This window comes from Denticeps clupeoides, chromosome 3, assembly GCF_900700375.1.
Source record: "Denticeps clupeoides chromosome 3, fDenClu1.1, whole genome shotgun sequence".
Classification (NCBI taxonomy): Eukaryota; Metazoa; Chordata; class Actinopteri; order Clupeiformes; family Denticipitidae; genus Denticeps; species Denticeps clupeoides.
This window is the reverse complement of record NC_041709.1, coordinates 33,356,089-33,376,796: the sequence shown is the minus strand read 5'-3', so window position 1 is coordinate 33,376,796 and position 20,708 is coordinate 33,356,089. Positions and strand designations below refer to the sequence as shown.

The 20,708-nt window shown below is 43.6% G+C and overlaps 1 protein-coding gene across 1 annotated transcript; it reads right to left on the bottom strand.

Moving 5' to 3' along the window:
* Positions 1 to 826: 826 nt before the first annotated feature.
* LOC114785455 (complement C3-like) lies at positions 827 to 19,500 on the bottom strand. The gene is made up of 40 exons (XM_028971733.1): positions 19,279 to 19,500; positions 19,024 to 19,192; positions 18,127 to 18,197; positions 17,915 to 18,003; positions 17,644 to 17,726; positions 17,225 to 17,312; positions 16,608 to 16,710; positions 16,398 to 16,533; positions 15,342 to 15,454; positions 15,097 to 15,249; positions 14,162 to 14,368; positions 13,885 to 14,076; positions 13,656 to 13,811; positions 13,458 to 13,587; positions 13,306 to 13,377; positions 12,788 to 12,982; positions 12,560 to 12,680; positions 10,738 to 10,826; positions 10,516 to 10,655; positions 9,384 to 9,596; positions 9,143 to 9,203; positions 8,519 to 8,605; positions 8,237 to 8,440; positions 8,080 to 8,155; positions 7,818 to 7,980; positions 6,728 to 6,823; positions 6,472 to 6,608; positions 6,202 to 6,403; positions 5,247 to 5,405; positions 5,109 to 5,168; positions 4,936 to 5,026; positions 3,468 to 3,516; positions 2,965 to 3,055; positions 2,788 to 2,877; positions 2,519 to 2,624; positions 2,262 to 2,351; positions 2,110 to 2,190; positions 1,950 to 2,033; positions 1,199 to 1,334; positions 827 to 1,111 (listed from the first exon to the last, which is right to left on the bottom strand). The coding sequence occupies exons 1-40, from the start codon at positions 19,498 to 19,500 to the stop codon at positions 970 to 972; spliced, it is 4,947 nt and encodes a 1,648-aa protein (XP_028827566.1). The 3' UTR covers positions 827 to 969.
* Positions 19,501 to 20,708: the final 1,208 nt, after the last annotated feature.

The window sequence follows — 20,708 nt, the reverse complement described above, 5'->3', positions numbered from 1 at the left end:
GAACCTTTTGTCCACACCACTTTGTCAGGAGAACAGGTGCGGCAGGACTGGGTGCGGCTGCAGATATTGAACTTAGGTCTGATAAAGCACGGTTATGTTCAAACGTGGGGGGCCATAATTTTTTTTTTTATCCTTTAACATTAAAATGCTTCACTTAAAAACATATTTGGTGTTACTTGTGTCGACTTTGAGTAATATTTACTATTATTTTTTAATGATCTGAAACAAAAAAAAGTAAGAAATCAGAGATAAAGAGGTAAAGAGGTGGACTCGTAAAGGTTGGTGGTTCAAGTCCTGAACAGCCTAGGTGCCACTGAGGTCCCCTTGAACGAGGTTCCGTCCCAACACACTGCTCCCCGGGTGCCTGTCATGGCTGCCCACTGCTCACCAAGGGTGATAGGTTAAATGCAGAGGACACATTTAGTTGTGTCACCGTGTGCTGTGCTGTCACTTTACTTTAATCAATTTACTGCCCTTCTGCTGGCTTGTGATGTTTTGTCGTCTGTACGTAATCGACACAGATACCGGCAACATTGATGCCACCAGGCTTCTGAAAAGTGACATGATTATGTGACAGGGTTACCTCACTCATATGACATGATTATGTGACAGGGTTCCCTAACTCATATGGACATTTGAAAGCAATTGTCCTTTTAATTTTTTGAGGAAGGAAGACATTACGAGTTACATAATATAAGATACATATTTATAGCTCACTTAAAACAAATCTATATTTGAAAACCGCGTTTTATTGGCTTTTTACACCGTAGTCTGCACAATGACAATAAAGTTTAATCGAATTGAATCTATTATAAATGACAGGCTCGTGAAACTGACTAATTCGTAACTCATTTAGCCCGCAATGAAAACAGGTTAAAATATGCAACAATGAAGAGAAAACCAACTAATCAATTTAAATGGATCAATTAACGGATTATTATTTTCTGACATCAATAAAGCAATGTTTCATTAATTTATGCAGCCATATTCTAAAAGGTCTTGCATAAACTGCTCAATGCTTGTGGATCTTCTTCTGAACTCCCGGGTTTTACTCTCCTCTTCAGTTGGCCAGTATTCAACCCAGGTGCGTTCACCCAGCAAGTACTGGAAGCTGCGGGGAGGATAATCAAATAACTTGTTAATGAGGATGAAAAAGGACCATGCCGATTCAGAGGCTCAGTCGCAACCATAATCTCACCTCCCATCCGTCCTTATAACGTCTTTAGCATGGCCGATTATCAGGTAGGAGTGGCCGTTGGTCAGACCCAGGCCACTTCTGCATGAAGGATGTGAAATGAACCAGCGAGCTGCGTTCACTGCTACGGAGTCGGTACCTGGAAGAAGAGAATCGCTAAGAACGATCAGTCGTTCATTTTATAAAACGATGTGAAAATGATCCTTTCCTGTGGGAAAATGTCTCCATCCAGGGGGGCCATCAAAAAGAATGCAAGGTCCTCACTCGTTGATAGCGTGAATTCCCACTCTATACTACAGGCGCGTCCCTGACTGCTTGCTTGTGTTCGACCCCTCTGCCTGGAACCTTCATTGCTTGACTACTACCCATGATTCCCTTTAGCTCTACTCCATCCCCGATCCCAGAGGCAACACGGTTTCTGATTCAGCGGGTCCTGAAGCACCACCCCCTTCTCCTCACTGTGCATTTGCCCAAATGATACACACTTTGGGACCATCAACGTTCCATCAAAATGATGGTTTAACATACACCTTGGACCATTAAAATATTGCAAGTGGAAAAATAAAAATCCTACGTGGAATGACACCACATCAATTCAAAAATGTAAATTTAATCCAGCTAAAATAAAAAAAAAAAACAATTCAAATCAAATGGATATGATACAAATTCCACATGAAAAATGAATTGGAACGTGATCGAGCTTCTACCAAGGAACGGAAACATCTGAAAACATCTGAAGCGATCCTCAGCCTACCTTCTTTAATCACCTCGTTCACCTTCATGTGGTAGGAGTCGGTTTGCGCTGTTAGATTTTTTCTCTCCACAGTAACTTTGTAAACTGGAAAACAGTAAAGTGTTGTAATCATCATCCTCATCATCACTCCTGTTTTAATATGAATAACATGAATCCGTACCATAATCCATGCCAGGTTCGCATGCCGTAAATGATCGCTCCTGGGGGTCGACCTTCTCTTTCCTCTGGAAGCTGCAGCTCTCTGGGAAAACATCACCGGCAAGATGAAGGCACGCTTTCTACATGCCGCGTACGCTGTGACGTCACCGGTACCTTCAGCACACTGGCAGACGTCCTTGTGGCAGATCCTGTGTAAGGCTCCGCCCGTCTTTTCAGGGTGATAGAACTTCACACAGCGGCTCTCTGAAGCAGAGAACAGCAGATGGAACGAAGTTAATGACCTTAATGATGTAGATTATTCTGGACAGAAGGTTTCTTGAAGCATGATATTCTCAGAAACATAATGTAAGTGACATTTTAATAATTCAATTATTTCCTTATTCAATGTTTTGATAAAACAGTGACTGTACCCATGTGACTGTACTCGTACACAGCAACCGCAGCAGGCTGTAGAGCCCCAACGTCCAACATCTTATGGACTCGGAAGGCAACCCTGTCTGGTCTTCTGTGAGAAACCTGGTGGATATCAGAGCAACAAGACCACAGGCAGCTCGAACCCGTTTTCACCAGTTTTCAGCGCTTTCATGCAGGTTTTGAATTCGCATATCTGCATGTGTCGTGTGTACGGTGCCGTCTTGCCCAGTTTAACAAATGATTTTATTGGGTGGTGATTCCTGACCTTACTTAAGTAGATGACGAGGGACCCTTTCTCCGATAAATGCTTATCCATCTCGAATGCCTCAATGTTCCTCTCCCTGCCAGTGGACAACTAGAGCGTAAAAACAGGAGAAAATGAGTGCAAAATATAGGTGCTATGGCCAGCTGCGTCCAGTTGTGTTTGTCCAACGTCTCTTACTGTTTTCAGGTCGTTTGTGTCCACAATGTGTCCAGTCAACTGACCGATGGTAAGAATAGTAAAACCTGCATCCCTGATGTCAGAAAGGTACCTGGGGGGAGAACATGAGTTCAGGATTTCATATTTAAAAGTAGGGTTTTTCTCAAAGCAGTGGGGTGCAAAAGTCATGTGGAAATAATGCTCGACGGCGGGCGTGTCTGTCGAGCAGGATGTGCAGGAGTGGTAACCTTTGACTGATTGGCTGACGTAGTGCTAGGTCATTAGAATAAAAGTGAGTCATTGGCCAGAGGTTATGAAAGGAAGCGGATTTGAAGGGCTGGCACTTGCAAGGTAACACTTAATAAACTTCCTGCTACAAAGTGACTGACCCATAATTCAGTTCTGTGACGCATGACATCACCCAATTGAACGTGCATGGGACGCATGTAAAAAAATTTCTTCCTGACATGTGGGGAAAAGTTTCAGAACTGCTGACAGAAAATAAGACTATAGATCATGCTTACAGGATATCGATGGACAATAAAAATGTTGCGTTGGCTCCCCTGTACGATACTGTAACAAACAAAAATGAACAATAGTCATGAGCACAAAAGATGGATGAATAAAATGAACTGGTATCTGTAGAAATTAACATTTACATTTAAGGCATTTGGCAGACAGCCTTATCCAGAGCGACTTACAACGTGCCTTCAAGTTACCATCGATGAAATGATCAATTCCGGTTCATTAGGACCCTCAACTATGAATACAACCTTTTTAATTCACTCTGTTGTAGTTTCTATACATAAGACAGACAATAAGAAGGTTTCAAGTTCATCTAAATATTCTCTAAAGAGGAAGGTCTTGAGCTGCCGTGTGAAGGGGCTCAGTGACTGAGCTGTTCTGACCTCAAGGGGAAGTTCATGGAGGGAACGTAACAGTGGGGTGGTGTGGGAGAATTTGGGAAGGTTGAAGATCAGTCGTGCTGCTGCATTTTGTATGAGTTGTAGAGATCGGATGGTAGACCAGCTAGAAGGGAGTTGCAGTAGTCCAGTCGTGAGATTACTAAGGACTGGACCAGTATCTGGGTGACCTGTGTTGACAGATAAGGACAGATTTGTCTGATATTGTAGAGAAGGAATCTACATGAGCGGGAAAGGTTGCTGATGTGAGTTGAGAAGGAGAGTTGGATGTCTGTTGTTACTCAAAGGTTGCGGGCTGTTGTTGAAGGCGAGAGCTGTGAGTTGTCTATGTAAATAGCAAGATCTTGATGTGGTGAAGAATCTGCTGGAATGAATATTAGTTCAGTTTTGGTGGGATTGAGTTTGAGGTGATGGGCTGCCATCCAAGACGAGATGTCGGTTAGACATGCAGAGGTTTTCGAAGCAGCACGTAGATCAGAGGGAGGAAAGGAGAAGATGAGTTGTGTGTTGGCATAGCAGTGGTAAGATAATCCATGTGAGGAAATGACCTCACCAAGTGATCTTGAGAAAAGGAGAGGACCAAGTACTGAGCCTTGAGGGACACCAGTGGAGAGTCTATGTGAGGCAGAGGTGGATCCTTTCCAAGTCACTTTGTAAGATCGCTCATCAAGGTAGGAAGCAAACCACTGTCATGCTGAGCCCTGAATTCCAAGCCTCTTCAGGATAGACAAGAGAGTTTTGTGGTTAACTGTGTCAAAAGCTGCAGGGAGGTCGAGGAGAATAAGAACCAATGACAGTTTTGCCAATCTGGCCGCATGTAGCTTCTCAGGAACAGCCAGAAGGGCCATCTCAGTAGAAAGATCAGTTCTGAAGCCAGACAAGTTAGGATCCAGGAGGTTGTTCTGTGCCAAATGAAATGATAGCTGATTGTAGACACACAGCTCAAGGATTTTGGAAAGAAAGGAAATGGCATGAAAAGAAAATTTGCCATGAAAAAAATGACATGAAAGAAAAATTAATGCCATGGTTTAATTGCAAATTTGAACCCCAGCCTATTAGTAAGTCTTACCTTTTGGCTGCTTGTCCAGTGTCAGATTAAGTGTGAAATTCCCACATGCCTCCTCCTTCTCAGAGGGCAGGGCGTAGTACAGAGTCATCACCTGTAGGCGGTCGGAGGAATCATTGTTGTGACTGCCGTACTCGACCTCAGGTGAGCAACTCATGCAGCAACCGAATACTCACGGAAAACGTTCCTTGGCTGTTTCCCTTGGCTGTGACTGTTAGATTCTGGTTCAGACTGAGCTGCAAGAAAACCAAGTCACAACGTTAACTTGGAACTGGCAGTTTGAGGAGACGCCTGGACGTGGTGGTAGGAGGGACCTTGTCCGAGCGGCTGATGAACGCGTTGCCCCGATTGAAGGTCCACGTCACGGCTTTGCTTCGTCCCGACACATCAATGTTCACCTCCAGGTTGATGTCGCTCAACTTCCTGATCTGCCTTTTGTATTCAGCCACTGCTTGGTACACCATGAAGGTGGACTGGTCATGCATCACACACACACACACACACACACACACACACACACACAACCAAAAAATTATAATATGTTGCATATGAAACATGGTGATGCACAATCATTTTGTGTCACATTTGCTCTTTTCTAACTCCCACCAACAGGACTGCAGGGGGAGCACGGCCACCCGGAAGTCCCGTATAAAACCTTGGATGCCACCTGCCCATTGTGCTAGCTGTCTCTTGAGAATCCCCGCCTAACGTGCCCCCGACTACTGGATTTTCCCTGAAACACATAGCCAGCTTATTGCGATCCCCTTGACCGTCCTCCAGCCGTCCCTCGTTCTCCAGTCCCGCTTCGCCCTCTTCCCCCGTTCCGCTGATATGTGCGAGTGTGCCCTCTGGCTCGAGCCATTGGACACCTATTAGTTGTAAACCACTGCAGCTATCTTTACCACTGGACATTAAACTCTCTCTGTCCGACAATGTTCAAAAAACGTCTGACAAAACGTATCGTTTCACTCAGGCTTTTTGAGTCTGGATATTAGTTTTGTTTTTAATATTTATGGATTTTATTTATTGTATTTTTATCTTGAATGTACATCACTTTAAAACTGTGCTATTTATGTATATCTACATATGTTTGTTACCAGGATAAGTGATAAATGATAAAATTCGAACGATTGTCAAAGTATGGGATGTGAAAAAAAAATAAAAATAAATAAAATTAGGACAGAAACAACTATGTTCAGCTGATACATTAAGACATCCTAGGAAGATTGTTCAGAATAGAAAAATGGACATTCTGCTGAGGTTTTTTACCTGAGTTGACCCGTATCCTCCACCAACAAATTGCTTCTGTTTATTCAGCCAACGCACAATGGCTCCAGTCTTCTCAAACTCCTTCATCCTGAGAAGGGCTAAAAGTGCATAAGCGGTGGCTTCCAGGGAGAAGACGTGACTCCCGGGCACTGGCCACGCTGTGCCATCTGAGGAACGGAAGCAGGATTTTGGACTAGATCCACTTTGGGCGGCAGAAAACAACACCAAAGGAGAAAGGAGTGGTGAGGTCTCTGACCATTTAAACTGAACTGTAAAAGGATGTCCTTAGGCAGCTTCTCAGTGCTGGCCAAGGCGTATGAGGCCATGGCCACCGCATAAGGACTCTTCAGGGTCTGGATCCTTAGATTCAGGTAACGTGTAGCTTTTCCCATGCTTTCCAACAGTCTCTGAGAAGGGAAAAAACCACACCCATGTATTCTGCTGTTTGGCAAAGGGGATTTTCTTTTTTTTTGCCAGCGTGGCTGCAGCAAATGTCAGGAAGCTTATGAATGAATTCATTACTCACACTAACGTGGTCATCACAGATCCTTTGACCCTCTTGCATGGAAATGAGCACAAAAGCTGTTAAAGAGGCGTCGCCGTCTTTCCCGTATATCTTGCCCTATGTCACAAATGAATACACAGGACATACACCTTACAGAAGTAAACGGTACATCCAATCTACACCAATAAAATGCTTGTCCATGCAGTTAACTGCTAATTTGTCTCATCGTCTTTGGACCTGAATCCAGAGGTCAAGTGCTTTTAATTTTGTGGACTTATTTCTGTCCACAAAAGAAAGTCTCTTTTTGCCCACAGAATGCATTTTGTTTACAACAGAAAGTAATTTTTGTCCACAGAATTTTTGTCCATAACACAAAGTCATTCCATTGAAAGAATACATCTGGTCAAGGACAGAAAGACATTTTGTCCTTGAAAGGCATTTTGTCTACAACAAAATGATGATATTTAAAGGATGGTGGGTGCTGATGTCCTTGTGTTTTTTTTTTTAATTATTTGTGTGTATGAATTGAGAAAGGACGTCTCTCTTTCTTTGGACAAAATGCAGCTATACTTAATTATACTTAACTTTGGGCCACCAAACGTGCACATTTTAAAACAACCTTTCTGAAGGGAACAGTCTGGGATGGTGCCTCCATAGACATGCTGCATTACCATGTGGTTCCCATATTACAATTTTTTCTGTAGGACATCTTAAGTCTTGTGGACAGTGAGAGTCCAAGTGTCTTTTATGCAGGTAACGAGTTGAGAAGCTCCCAATGTCAGCTCCTTACTTGTATAAAACACAACCGGGAGCCAGAAATCTAGTTAACTTAAATGATTGAATACTAGTTCATTAATTAAAAGGCAATTTAATTTATAACTTTTTGAGAGGTATTATTTACATTTTTTTCCTCCTGTTTCTAACAAAATATCATCTCATTGAAATTTAAAACTGATAATTTCTTTGTTAGTGTTTAAACTTGCAAAATCAGCAAAAGCAAATAGTTATTTCCATGACTGTATGTGAAAACCGCTGATTAATTTGTGACTTATTGCTGTTCATGCAGGAACAAGACAGAGAACGCAGTACGAGATAAAGGTGTCCTTCATACCGTGCTGTCCTGAACATACACCACCGGAGCCATTTCTGCGAAGGATCCATCCGGCAGCTGTGCCTTTAAGATCAACCACTTGAGGGCATTACAGAGCACATTGTCGTTTATGCTGATGATGTCACTGGCCATGGAGAAAACTCTGACCACGAATGCAGTCAGCCTGGAAGGGGGGTACAAAAACCATGTGTACAACTAAAAGGAATTTTATTTGATATTAGTGGGCCTATTGAATGTCCTCAGCAAGACCAGCTGTACTCACCAAGTGCTGCTGGGATATTCTAGAAACGCACCATATGAGCCGTCCGCCTTGCGGTAAGCAAGCTGCTCCTGGTAACCTGAGGACAGGAGGTTCAGTCAATAATACAAATACGAGGACAGATGGAAAAAAGAGGTGGGCCTTCTCACCAGGAACTAACCTGCTTTGATTAACCTGAGGGCCTTTTCTCGCAGGTCCACCCCCACTTTATCCCACTGGTTGGTTTGGTCCAGGTAGAATGTGGCAATAAGGGGCTGTGTCATGGTGACCAGATTGGTCTCCCCATTTCCATGAGGCTGTATAAGAAACGAACCCATGGACCCTCCATGAATGACGTCCTCCACTATGTTTTTTGTCTCTGGCCCTAAAACACAGGGCAGGGTTCATTTCACACATCACAACCATCACATGGTTTATTTGAACTGGGATAGTGTGGTTTTACCTCTCACTCTTAGGTGTGTGCTGGCAGGTGTGTTTGGCACTCGTCTTCTCAGAGAGCCACTTCTGACCTCTTGGTGCTGGACACCATCTACAAGATGAGAAGATGGTGAGAGTGGCAGGGCAGTGACAGGAGTAAAATAGAGAACTAACTTCATGTTATCATGATGAGAAGTGTGATTGACCAACAGAGGTAGGTGGCAGATGGCTGAATTTCTTCTTCTCCCAACTGAAAATAATAATAATCATCATCATCTGTCACGGTTCTGACCATAAACTTGAACTTCATGGTGTTAATGTTGTTGTCCCTGAATGTCTGCACCTGATGTTCTGTGTATAAATACTGCCTTATCGTGTCCAGTCCACGTCGGGTCGTTGACTATGTATGTCTTTCTTTCCCTGGTCCTGTTTTTTGTAAAAAGTAAAACCCCTATCTTGTGTAAGTCATGCAATTGAGTTCTTCCTTCCTGCTTCCTTCCCGCTGTTCCGACGATCCTGGCAGCATCATAATATAGAATGACTGTACTAGTCGATAGCTAACATTTTTACAATGTAATAGTTGTACCATGTAGCCATATACATGGTGCAACCTTTGTTGTATTACTAATTTTTTTTTTTTTTTACGTACTGTGTTGAGATGGATTCAGGTGCAGGTTCATCACCTCAATCCTCGTCAGCACCCCCTCTGGCTGAAAGACACAATTCCACAAATTGGATTTGAATGCTGTTATTATTTGAAACAAGAAATTTACCCATCCAGAACAAAAATGATTTACAGGGAGGGTCAAACTCTATACTTTTGTCTTTAAACGTAATGCAAACTACGTGACCAGTGAAGTCCGCTACATGAGGTTCACAGCTGGACTCACCACAACGTGGAGATCCTTCTTAATGCCGTCGTTCAGGTAAGAAGCGAACACAATGGCTTTGACCTCAATGGTGTGCAGGCCCAGAGCCATGGGGACGATGACAAACGGTACAACACGGGAAGACATGGCGTCCAGCTCCACGGTGGTCTGGTAGCTGCCCCTTTTACTGGCAACGCTGCACACGTGTTCAGTCTCCATCAGCTCCACCCGCACCTAGTGGCAGAGATGTGACACCATGTATCTCAAAAGGCTACAGCAAGATAAACGGTGTGGATATTAATGTACAGTACAGGCTAAACGTTTGGACACACCTTCTCATTCAATGTGTTTTCTTTATTTTCATGACCATTTACGTTGGTAGATTCTCACTGAAGGCATCAAAACTATGAATGAACACATGTGGAGTTATGTACTTAACAAAAAGTGGAGACCTGGCCTCCACAGTCACCGGACCTGAACCCAATCGAGATGGTTTGGGGTGAGCTGGACCAACAAGTGCTAAACACCTCTGGGAACTCCTTCAAGACTGTTGGAAAACCATTGCAGGTGATGACCTCTTGAAGCTCATCGAGAGAATGGCAAGAGTGTGCAAAGCAGTAATCAGAGCAAAGAAACTAGAATATAAAACATTTTTCAGTTATTTCACATATTTTTGTTAAGTACAGAACTCCACACATGTTCATTCATAGTTTTGATGCCTTCAGTGAGAATCTACCAACGTAAATCGTCATGAAAATAAAGAAAACACATTGAATGAGAAGGTGTGTCCAAACTTTTGACCTGTACTGTACATGAAGAACTCGAACCGTCTATTCTCAATTCAAAACTTCATAATGTTCATTTTGCAGGCAGGCCAATTCAAATAAAAATATTAATTCAAACGCTAATAATAAAAAAATAAGATGATTGTGTTAAAGTATCATACGTGTTTCAAGAAGATTATGGATTCAAAATTATTTGTGCGCCAGTTTGAAAGCCAGAGTGAATTTTTGTAATGTTCAAATGAAAAAATATAGTGATTTTGCTAATTGATCATTAAAGCTACATTAAAGAAACTAGCCAGGGGCGTTGGAGGGAAGATCAAATTTAATAAATATCTGTCTGTTCGTTGTGCTGCTGAAGACACCCCTACTTTGATCTGGTCTTCGTCGTTGTTGTTGAGAACGGCTCTGATTTCCAGCTGCTCGCCGCGTTTCGATGAGAACGGCATCAGCAGGTCAATGAAGAAACTCTTTACGACGGTCATTTCCAAAGGTTTGGCCACACATATACCTGAATACAAAGACCTTTGTATTTTTCATTAAACCTTGTAGTTTGTCGATAAAGGGCTGAGACTGGATAAAGGGGACCTTACCGTGAGTTTTGGAGACGCTAATGGCTACAATTTGCCAGCTGGTGATGGAATCTTTCAGGAAGCTCCCCTTCATGATGGAGGTCGTGGAACTGAGGCAAGCAAATGTCAGTCAGTCGACTACAAACACAACTGAACAAAGGGCATCACAGTACTGTCTTTTGAAGTGAAAGTGAAGTGATTGTGAAATTGTCATTGTGAAACACTGCAGCACAGCACACGGTGACACAACGAAATGTGTCCTCTGTATTTAACCCATCACCCTTGGTGAGCAGTGGGCAGCCATGACAGGCGGCCGGGGAGCAGTGTGTGGGGACGGTGCTTTACTCAGTGGCACCTCTCCAGTGGCACCTTGGCAGATCGGGATTTGATTATGGGGATGCTTAAATGCCAAATTGATGAATCGTATTGAGTGTATCATTATATCCCTATTGGACATGTATTTAAGGTTCATCTTCAATTTGTTGGGTTAGTAGGGAAAAAGCAAATAGTTCCACCTGATCTAGCTAGCTTTTGCGGCCGCAGTTCAACCACTGGGCCCACAGCAGGTACGTAGAAGCCTAAGAGGACAGCCCCCCGGAGGTATTCGAGGCCATGGTCGGCATCGTACATGAATATCAGGTGGTCATTGTGGACAACGCATGCTCATTGTAGATTTATCTCTGTCATGATGGCTGGACATGGTGAGGAAGAAGGACGCATACGCACAACATCACGAGACGGGTTCACACAACATGGAGAATCACCAAACAACAGCACTGGAACAACATTGTAAAGCCACAAAGAGGCCTGCTTTATACAAGACAAACACAAAACTCTCGCCCGAACCCCATATCCAAAGTATGCCCTTCCTGACAGTACTCTCCCCCTGGTGTGAAGCTGCTTCACCTTGCCTTGAATCCCACCAGACATGTGACCATGGGGCAGGCAACCTTGACCACACTGAAAACCCATTGTCAGGACCTGGTTGGGTCGTTCTGTCTCGGTGGCTGGACATGGCATACGCACAACGTCACAAGGCAGGGGGTTTATTAAATGGAGGGAAGAACAGGGGAAACATCCGCAAACAACGACATAACTGCCAACAGAAACGAACTGGGCAGCTTTATACAGTCAGACAAAGGTGAAAACAACCAGGAACCAAAATAACACTGGACCAACATGAAAATTCGGTCCGGACCCCGGATCCTGAGTTGCCCCTTCTGGACCGGATCTTGCCGACCAACCGATTCGCTCCAGACTACTCTTTCATCTCGCTCTCTAATGATATGATCCTGCCTGCAATGACCCACGCCGGCGGACTCATCTACAGCCTGCCACCTTTCCTTGCGCCTATGTCATGGTAACCCCAGTCTCCTCTCTTAACCTGTGTGACACGTATCCCGCTGCGGAGTCAGCCCTCTCTTGTCCTCACTCCCAGGTCTTCCGTGGTCTCCCAGATGAAACCCAAACAGCCTCAACCTACAGTGTCCAGTTCTCCTGTGGCTTCTTCATGCTCCCTCACAATTTCTGCTAGTGCGCCACCAGGGCCCAGCCGTGACAGTACTACATTTACAGCATTTATCAGACACCCTTATCCAGAGCGACTTACAATCAGTAGTTACAGGGACAGTCCCCCCCTGGAGACACTCAGGGTTAAGTGTCTTGCTCAGGGACACAATGGTAGTAAGTGGGATTTGAACCTGGGTCTTCTGGTTCATAGGCGAGTGTGTTACCCACTAGGTTACTACCACCCTAGAGGTAAACTGTTCCCATTATTTGATCCCGTTCCCATACGTCCTGCAGCACAGAGGTTCCAGAAAGTAAAACTGCATCCTCAGCTCACCACTGCATTTTGGCCACTGGACACTGTGGAAGAACCACATCCTCCCACAACCAGCTCTCTGGGAACTGGGATCGGGACACCACGTCCTCTGAACTCAGGTAAAGATCATCTTCATCCTCACCTGCTCAAAGACACACACACACACACACACACATGAAACAGTCGCACACTTGATAGTTTCAGGCAGTTTCTGCATTTCAGATGATGGAGGTAAGAAGGAGGATTTACTTCGGGCGAGATGGAGCTGCTGCGTCTTGCTTTCTTCTCTCTGGACAACCGCCTCCTTGCAGCAGCTCAGGAAGGTGCGGACACACTCTGCGTCTCCGTTAACGTACTCAGCGCGCCGTTCGCAGTTGTAGCCCATCAGAGACTCCTTCATCCCATCCATACAGCACCACCTCTGGCCTCCTGAATACTGACTTGCTGAGAAACGGAGAGATTGGACACTTTGGAGGCATCTGAAAGGCCCAGGAGTATGTAATACTAGAGTATGATGCCTTCAGAAACTATGGTATAACACTACACATAATTTCTACAACAGCAGAAATAACCATTTGGTATATAAACAATAGAACACATATTTTGAGTTTTATACAGTCTGGTTACTTGATTGAATTTTAATCATTTACAATGCACAAATGCATCAAGATATAAATCTGTTGTCATCATACCCATCACATGATCTAAATACATCAGTCAATCTATCCAGTCATACTTTAGAACATTGTTGGAGAAACAGCACTTGCCTAGAGTGGACTGCACATCAGCTAGCGGAGCTGAGCGTCGATTTCGTCTAGCGATGGCAGGACAGGCGGCACCTGAAAAACGCCACACATGAAGTCACTGGTGGGTGACAAATCCTGTAGGACGAGCACAAGTTTGATTGATCGTGTCGTACTTGTCCTGGTTTTGGTGCCTCCTGCACTGCTGGACACGAACACCAGTCCAGCATCGTAGAAAACTCCCATACTGTCCTTCCCACTGCCAGGAGAGCAGCCAGGGTCCTGGCTTTCAATCGTGTCCCAGATCTGGACGGAGGTGAGTTTTTACTGAAACGAATGTGGCAGATGTGAAACATCACTGGTGAAAACAGTACCTTGGTCTGAGTGAGTCTGTGCTGGTTGTTGAGGACGTAAACGGCTTTATCCACGGCCACCAGGCCCACCTTCGCCCCAGGATCTCCAGTGATTGATAAACTAAAGGGTTTATTGGGCCAGTAGGCCACCTGGGGGTTAACCAGCTCCACCTTCAGCTACGTGGAGAAACAGAGTAAAAAATCTGCACAGACTAGACAACAAATCATCTTAGAGGAACCATTAACCTACCGTTCCCATACAGGTGTCCTTCACATCGACCCAGGCCGAGTCGGACACCACCTCAGAAGAACCCACGTGGTAATAGGCTACAATGCGGAAGGAGGGGACCATGTCTTCAGTCACGGGTAACGACACTATCACCAGAGACTGGCCCTGCCTCTTGAACCTCTCGCCGCGAACGATCTGGCCTTTGTTCACGATCTGGTGAAATAAAAACATCCATCCTGTGGTGGGACTTGTTTCAGAAGATGGATAAGAGCAAGGCGGAGATGATCTAAAAACACACCAGGTAGGTCAAATCTTGGTTCTGGACCCCAGGACTGTTGCCAAGAAGATTCAGACTGATCTTAACCTGCTGCCCGATGGCGAGTTCTGCTGCATCTACTCCAATATGTAGGTAGTTTTTGGAGTTTTTAGGTGTTTTATAGGCCTGGGCTGTCATCTGTTTCTCAGCTTGTCTGCCCTCTGCGAGGTCAGGGGCCTTGGTCTTCACCTGAGATAAAATGCAAGCCTTCTGTGAAAGGATTCCCCCACTCACTTGACACGACCAGCACATGCATGACATTGGGACTGCCCGTGTGTCTTAGTTTTCCGTCCGGGTAAAACACTGAATATGGGGCCAGTCCGGCTTCACTCACCTCAAACACATTGTACATGGTGGGGTAGATGATAGGGTGGCAGTCACCTAGCGGGTAACACACTCGCCTATGAATCAGAAGACCCAGGTTCAAATCCCACTTACTACCATCGTGTCCCTGAGCAAGACACTTAACCCTGAGTGTAACTACTGACTGTAAGTCACTCTGAATAAGGGTGTCTGGTAAATGCTGTAAATGTAGATGTGGTGGCTTTTCACAGTGCTGCGTGCAACCCTTCTTCACAAAATATGTTTGCATGTTTCCTGCCACGGCCCAGTGCTAGAACAAGCATACTTCCTAGTGGCAGCGGTGGAGTTTTTTTTTATTTATTTTATAATTTTATCCCTAAAAATTTGAGAACTAGTTTGAGGCTGTCACCAGTAGGTGAAAAGTCAGGTAAATGCCGAGCTGAAAAATTGATCCTGTGACAGCATGATGAGGATCGTTTGATTTGGCTTATCGTGAAACTAGTGCATTGTTGCAGGCAAAGCAAAAGAGCCACATACAAAGCAATATATATACGAATTGCTCATGATGACAATATGAATATTTGATTGATTTACAGTTTGCATTGAACGCTTACAGTGATGGGAAGGACAGATGCTGTTTGCAGTGTGTTGATTGAAACTCTTGCCAAGCCATTTGCTTTAGTCACACCGTAGAGAGCAGATTCCCCACTGGTCACTTCTATAGGGACGCCACCCGCCGGGGAACGGTCAGGATTGGTCACGTAGACCTGCAGTGAGAGCAGAGATGAAGTTCATCAAGGTGCAGTACGTTCATTTGGCCAAGGCTTTTATGCAGTCAAAGTTTAATATGTAAGATCACCGAAACGTCGAAAAACATCCCAGGCTTGAAGTACTTGGGGGTCTTTTTTAAATGAATGGTGTACGGTGATGTGACAATCTGAATGCCTTGTTTCTGGGCCTCCACCATCTCGCCTGAAAAGAAGCAAAGTTGAAGAAATCAGCTCACAATGATGATATATGACTGATAACACACACCAGCATCATAATTCAGCTTTTTTTTAATATGGAAAAGAGAAATAGCTGAGAAACTAAATCATATTGGATATATGGTAGCTACACTCAGGTCAAAACTAGAAAGCTCTAAAACACAAGATGCTTGTTTTTTTTTACATTTATATATCTCACCTGCATGTTCTGTCTTACACAAGGGGAAAAGCCTAGGTTGCCTTATAAAGACTTATATCGAAAAAGTCAAACAAACAGGGGATACAAATTGAACAAAATTCTCCTTTCTATGATCAATTGTCTTTTTTTTCAAATGTGTGACTACTTTTGAAAGTTAATTTTTTTGCATGTGTCATTTTTTTGTACATGTATCTGTTTTTGCATCTGTGAAGCTTTGCGTTTTTTTTCAAAATTTTTGCATGGATTGGGGTTTGGTCGTGCTGATTTTTCATGTGTGTCTGTTTTTGCCAGTGTTGGCTTTTGCACAAAGGTTTTACATGTGTCTGTTTTTGCATCTGTCAAGCTTTTTTTTTTTTTTTTTTACATGTGTCTGTATTTGTAATTTTTTTTACATGTGCCTATAATGTCTGTTTTTGCATCTGTGATGCTTTTACATGAGTCTGCAATTTTTTTTTCTTTTATAAGTGTCTGTTTTTGCACATGTCTGTTTTTTCATGCCAGTTCTTACATGTGTATTCATGATTTGGCACCATCTACTGTTGATATTGATGTAGCTCCACAGAAGAAAACTTTATAAACCTAAACTTACATGTTGAGTATGCAGAGTGGAGAACTGTTATTGAATTTCCCCCCTAAGGCAATGTCTACAGTCACCATAAATAAAATATAAAAAAAAGTTCTGGTCTCAGGTCTGATATTATGCCCAGGAGGAGCAGACCCGTTGAAAAACCCACATTCCAGTTACCTGTGTCTGTTTGAACGCTAACGGATATGTATATGGAGGAGTGGACCAGCTGGTTCACATCTGGGAAGGTCTGCAGGATCTGCTCTCTCTTCAGCACAGCCTCGCCTCTACCGCCTCTGATCTGCAGGAAGACACGCGCCTCCGCGTCAAATACGCAGAGGAAAATAGGGCAAAAACTTGAGGCTGTTCATTTACCTCGACTCTCCTTAACGAGCCGGGTAAACTCCTCTTCACGCTGTTCCTCATGACGCCAAACACCACGAATGCAGTTCCAGACACCTCCTTCCCATACAGATACCTTCAGCACAGAAACATTCAGCAGTGGACATCACTGGTCGTTGTCCTATTATTGATCAAGTCTAATTTTTTGAGAACATGAGAACATAGATCATGTTCTCATACAGTAGACCATGGCTTGATGCTGATTTTACATATTAACCTTTTTTGAGTACTGTTACGAAAATGTGTTGCCCAAAAACTGTGAAATGATTACTTATCAACGGTCACACTTTATGGGTTTTTTTGGAAAACAATTTATGACAAAAGTAAGAAATGCATTTATTTAAAGTTGATGGGAAACCGCTGTTTTCAAGTTTATTACTAAATATAAATTTTCAACATGAACAATAAATTATAGGATGTGTTTTGTACAATGTCATAAAAATTTATGTTGTTTATTACAAAAACTAATCATATTTTCTATAAAAACTGTAAGTTGTCAACATCATAATGGTATTTATTCTATACATTCTAGACCATGATCATTTTAAGAAAAAAGAAAATGGATAATTCTTATTATATTCCATTCTTACCGGGCCTCAATGTCAATGCTCAGTTGTTCATCATCAACATGAAAGAAGGGCTTTTTGCACGTCAGCGTGACCTCAAAGCTGGGCAACACTGAGAAAAACACAGCAAGATGCCAGGTTATGTAACAGTCTCTGGGGTCAGGACCTCGGCCATGGAGCTGGAACGCAGCACTCTGTGTGCAGGGCTTTCCGCCATCTGCTCTGTAGCCAACAACCAATGCCTTAATCTGTGCGCCATTTTATTATTTTATAAAATTGTATTATTAGTTTCTTCAGAGCAAAGCATCGATACTGAAATGCTAATATCTGGTCATTTTACTATTAGATTTATTTACAGTATTACCATTTTAACTAAATATACAGTAAGTAGATTTTATAGAGAGCCTTTCAAGTGGATTTTAAAAGAGAGAAAACAACCTCACCATATTCTTTGATCTCAAATTCGACAGTGAAGTTCCGTTGCGGGGTGCTTTGGAACCTCGTCACCACCTTCCAGATACCAAGACTCAAGATACCATGACACAAAAAAGCAATAAACTTAATTTGCAGAAAACATCATCATCATCATCATCATCATCTTCATCATCATCACTGCTCAGTTGCTGACTAAATGACATTTGGTTTTCTTCATCATAAGGAACAAACATCATAAGGAACAAACCAACATTACAGCACACCCTTTCTTAAACACACCTCACTACATCAGGAATTTTGAGCTCTTCAGATTTCATCCCTTTGTTCGGATAGATGACTTTCCTGGAGATGAAGATTCCGTCTGGACTCTAATAAAAAAAAACATGAATAAATAAACAAAAACACACATTGGCTCGTCCTGTCGAATGCAAATGGCACAAATAAGGCTTTTGCAGAGGCTGTGGTTGTCACACCAGTGTCACATCACTCACCAGAACCTCTACTGAGATCCCCGTCTCAACAGGTAGCAGACCAGGACTCATAGACAAGATCCTGTACTTCACTGAATAACAAATTGTGTTAAAACCGAAGAAAATTTCATTTTTTTGATAGCAGGATGAAAGGACAGATAAGCCTACTGTGCACTTTAAATTGGACAGACCCACATATTTCAATAACTGGAAAAAACGCCACCCCCCCATTCACATTTACGGCATTTATCAGACGCCCTTATACAGAGCGACTTACAATCAGTAGTGTCAGGGACAGTCCCCCCCTGGAGACAGTCAGGGTTAAGTATCTTGCTCAGGGACACAATGGTTGTAAGTGGGATTTGATTTACACCTGGGTAGGCAAGTGTACCCACTAGGCTACTACCACCCTGCCATCTTATGGTGTGTAATTAGAGAGCTCCCACCCTCTCTTCTATATATGTGCAGGACTTCTATAGGTTTGGGCCCTTGTGTTGTTTTAGTTTTATTGTTAAACCCATTTTCACTACGTTGTACGCTTCCCCATGGCATTACAGAAGAGATTAAATGAAGAAGAGGCGCAACTGACAGAAACCCCCTAGGAAGGAGATGGCATTGACCCCCCTACTTTCTTTCCTGTGGTCACACGGAGTTCCGGGACCAGCCTGCAGTAGATCTTTCTTTCTTTCTTTCTCCCTGTGCATGTCTGTCTTCCTCCTTTATATTGTGTCCCTTTCTCTTTCTGTCCTCTTGAAGCGTCCCTGCAGGAGCGTCCGCTCCAGCGCTCTTTGATTAGGCTTATTTTTTATTCATCTTTAAACCCATTTTCACTACGTTTGTCCGAAATCTAGTCTTGTCTATATTCGTTTTTTTAATCATGGTCAGCCATTTCTTTTAAGCAGAGCGAGTCCAGCTCACCAGTTGATCCGGGAGTGTACACCGTCTTGTCCGTCTGAACAAACACGTATCCCGACTGAAAAGAGACCAGGGTGATTTTCTCCAGCACGCCGCTGGGGAACTGAGCTTGCAGGTAAACATACTGGTTCTCGGACGAATCTTCGTCAAAGAACTCTCTTCCCTCAGGGATCTGAAAGCAAAATCACGTCATATGTGACAACCAAGGAAAGGAAAGAATACAACCCCAGCATTGAGATGACATGGACGCAGGCTAACCGTCATGTCCGCCAGATACTGGTAGCCGTTGGTGGCGTTCAGGGTGACAGTTCTGCTGACCAGTTCCAGCTTCTTGCTGGGGAAGCTTTTCACCGTGATCCTGACATCGATGTTGGCCCCTTCGTAATCTTGGGCCTCCACAAACACCCGCTCCGGGGTGCCCACTCTCAAGAGGTTTGGCGCCGACATGACGTAGCTGGAAGGGAACAGCTCGGGTGGCATGACCCGACTTAGCGCCTCACACCGCTGCTGCTCACTCGTCATTAGCATTAATACTCACAGGGGGTCACACCCTGACAGCGGTGGGAGACAGAGAGCCACCGCGGCCACCCAGGTCCAGAACATCCTGGCCGTCCTCCTCACTCTTCTCCTCCTGCTCTTCCCGTAACGGGGGGCTGCTCTCGGAAATTCCCGCAAATGCTGCTCGGACGTGGAGAAGTCCGAACCTACTCCCTCTGACTGCCGGGAAAGACGGATATTCCTGAAGGTCTTAACTAAACACCGAACAAAACAAATATTAAAGGTCAAAGGTCAGTGGACAGCACAAACACAAACTGAGAGCACAAGTCAAGAAAATGACTTTTTAATTTGCACGTTAGATATCCAACAAAAGACGATGAATCAGTTTCAACAGCGACAGCATATTTTTCTTAGGCTTTTCATAGACTGGATGTTTAAAAACATATTTTATATATTTCATGTTGTTTTGCATTGTACTTTCTATTGTGTTCCATAAAACATTTAGTGACAGAATCCTGACTGTCCAATAAGAATTTAGGATTAAAGTCCTGGTTAATCAGGACTTTAATCAAGCTTAAATTAATCCATTTAACTGAGAAGTCCTGTTTTGCAGAACCCTCCAGATGCTTTGTGATCTTTTGTTTGAGCGATAGTTTCTGTTCTGTTTAAATCTCTCCTTGATTATTGCAGATTTATTGATTAGAATGGATTGGATCTGTGCCAACAAACCCCACCTTGCTCTGTACTTTAAAATCCAGAATTTATATTCACTCACTTATATTACATGGCCGCTATTTCTTTATTCCTGCAGAGCCCATGTGAAAAACAAATCCTTCGGTGATTTGGTTAATTCTCTTTGAATCACTAAAATGACTCAGGTCTCTGACACTCTGATTCATTCGGTAATGACTTGCAGCCATTATTTTTGCTATTTAGTGAACTAAATGTACATGCATGTAATATATACGTACCCACAGTGAATCCAGAAAGTATTCACAGTGCATCACTTCATCCACAGTTTGTTGTGTTATTGTCACAATTAGGTGCAGCTGGAGACTCACCCATGTGCATGACAGCCGGGCGGTTATAAGGCGCGTCTGATCAGCCATTTGGGCCTGCGTCATTTTTATGTGGACCGGGTAACGTATGTGTAGTGTGGTTTTCAGTTCCGGCAACCGCCACACGCCTGC

Bases quoted from the DNA above. Each gene is read 5' to 3' on its own strand.
- LOC114785455 (XM_028971733.1), bottom strand. From the start codon at position 19,500: ATGCCACCCGAGCTGTTCCCTTCCAGCTACGTCATGTCGGCGCCAAAC. The intron at 12,983-13,305 runs GCAAGTGCTGTT...TCCGTTTCTCAG, and splicing joins TGATGTGCAGTCCACTCTAG to CAAGTCAGTATTCAGGAGGC. The intron at 12,681-12,787 runs GTAAATCCTCCT...GTCTTTGAGCAG, and splicing joins GCAGCTCCATCTCGCCCGAA to GTGAGGATGAAGATGATCTT.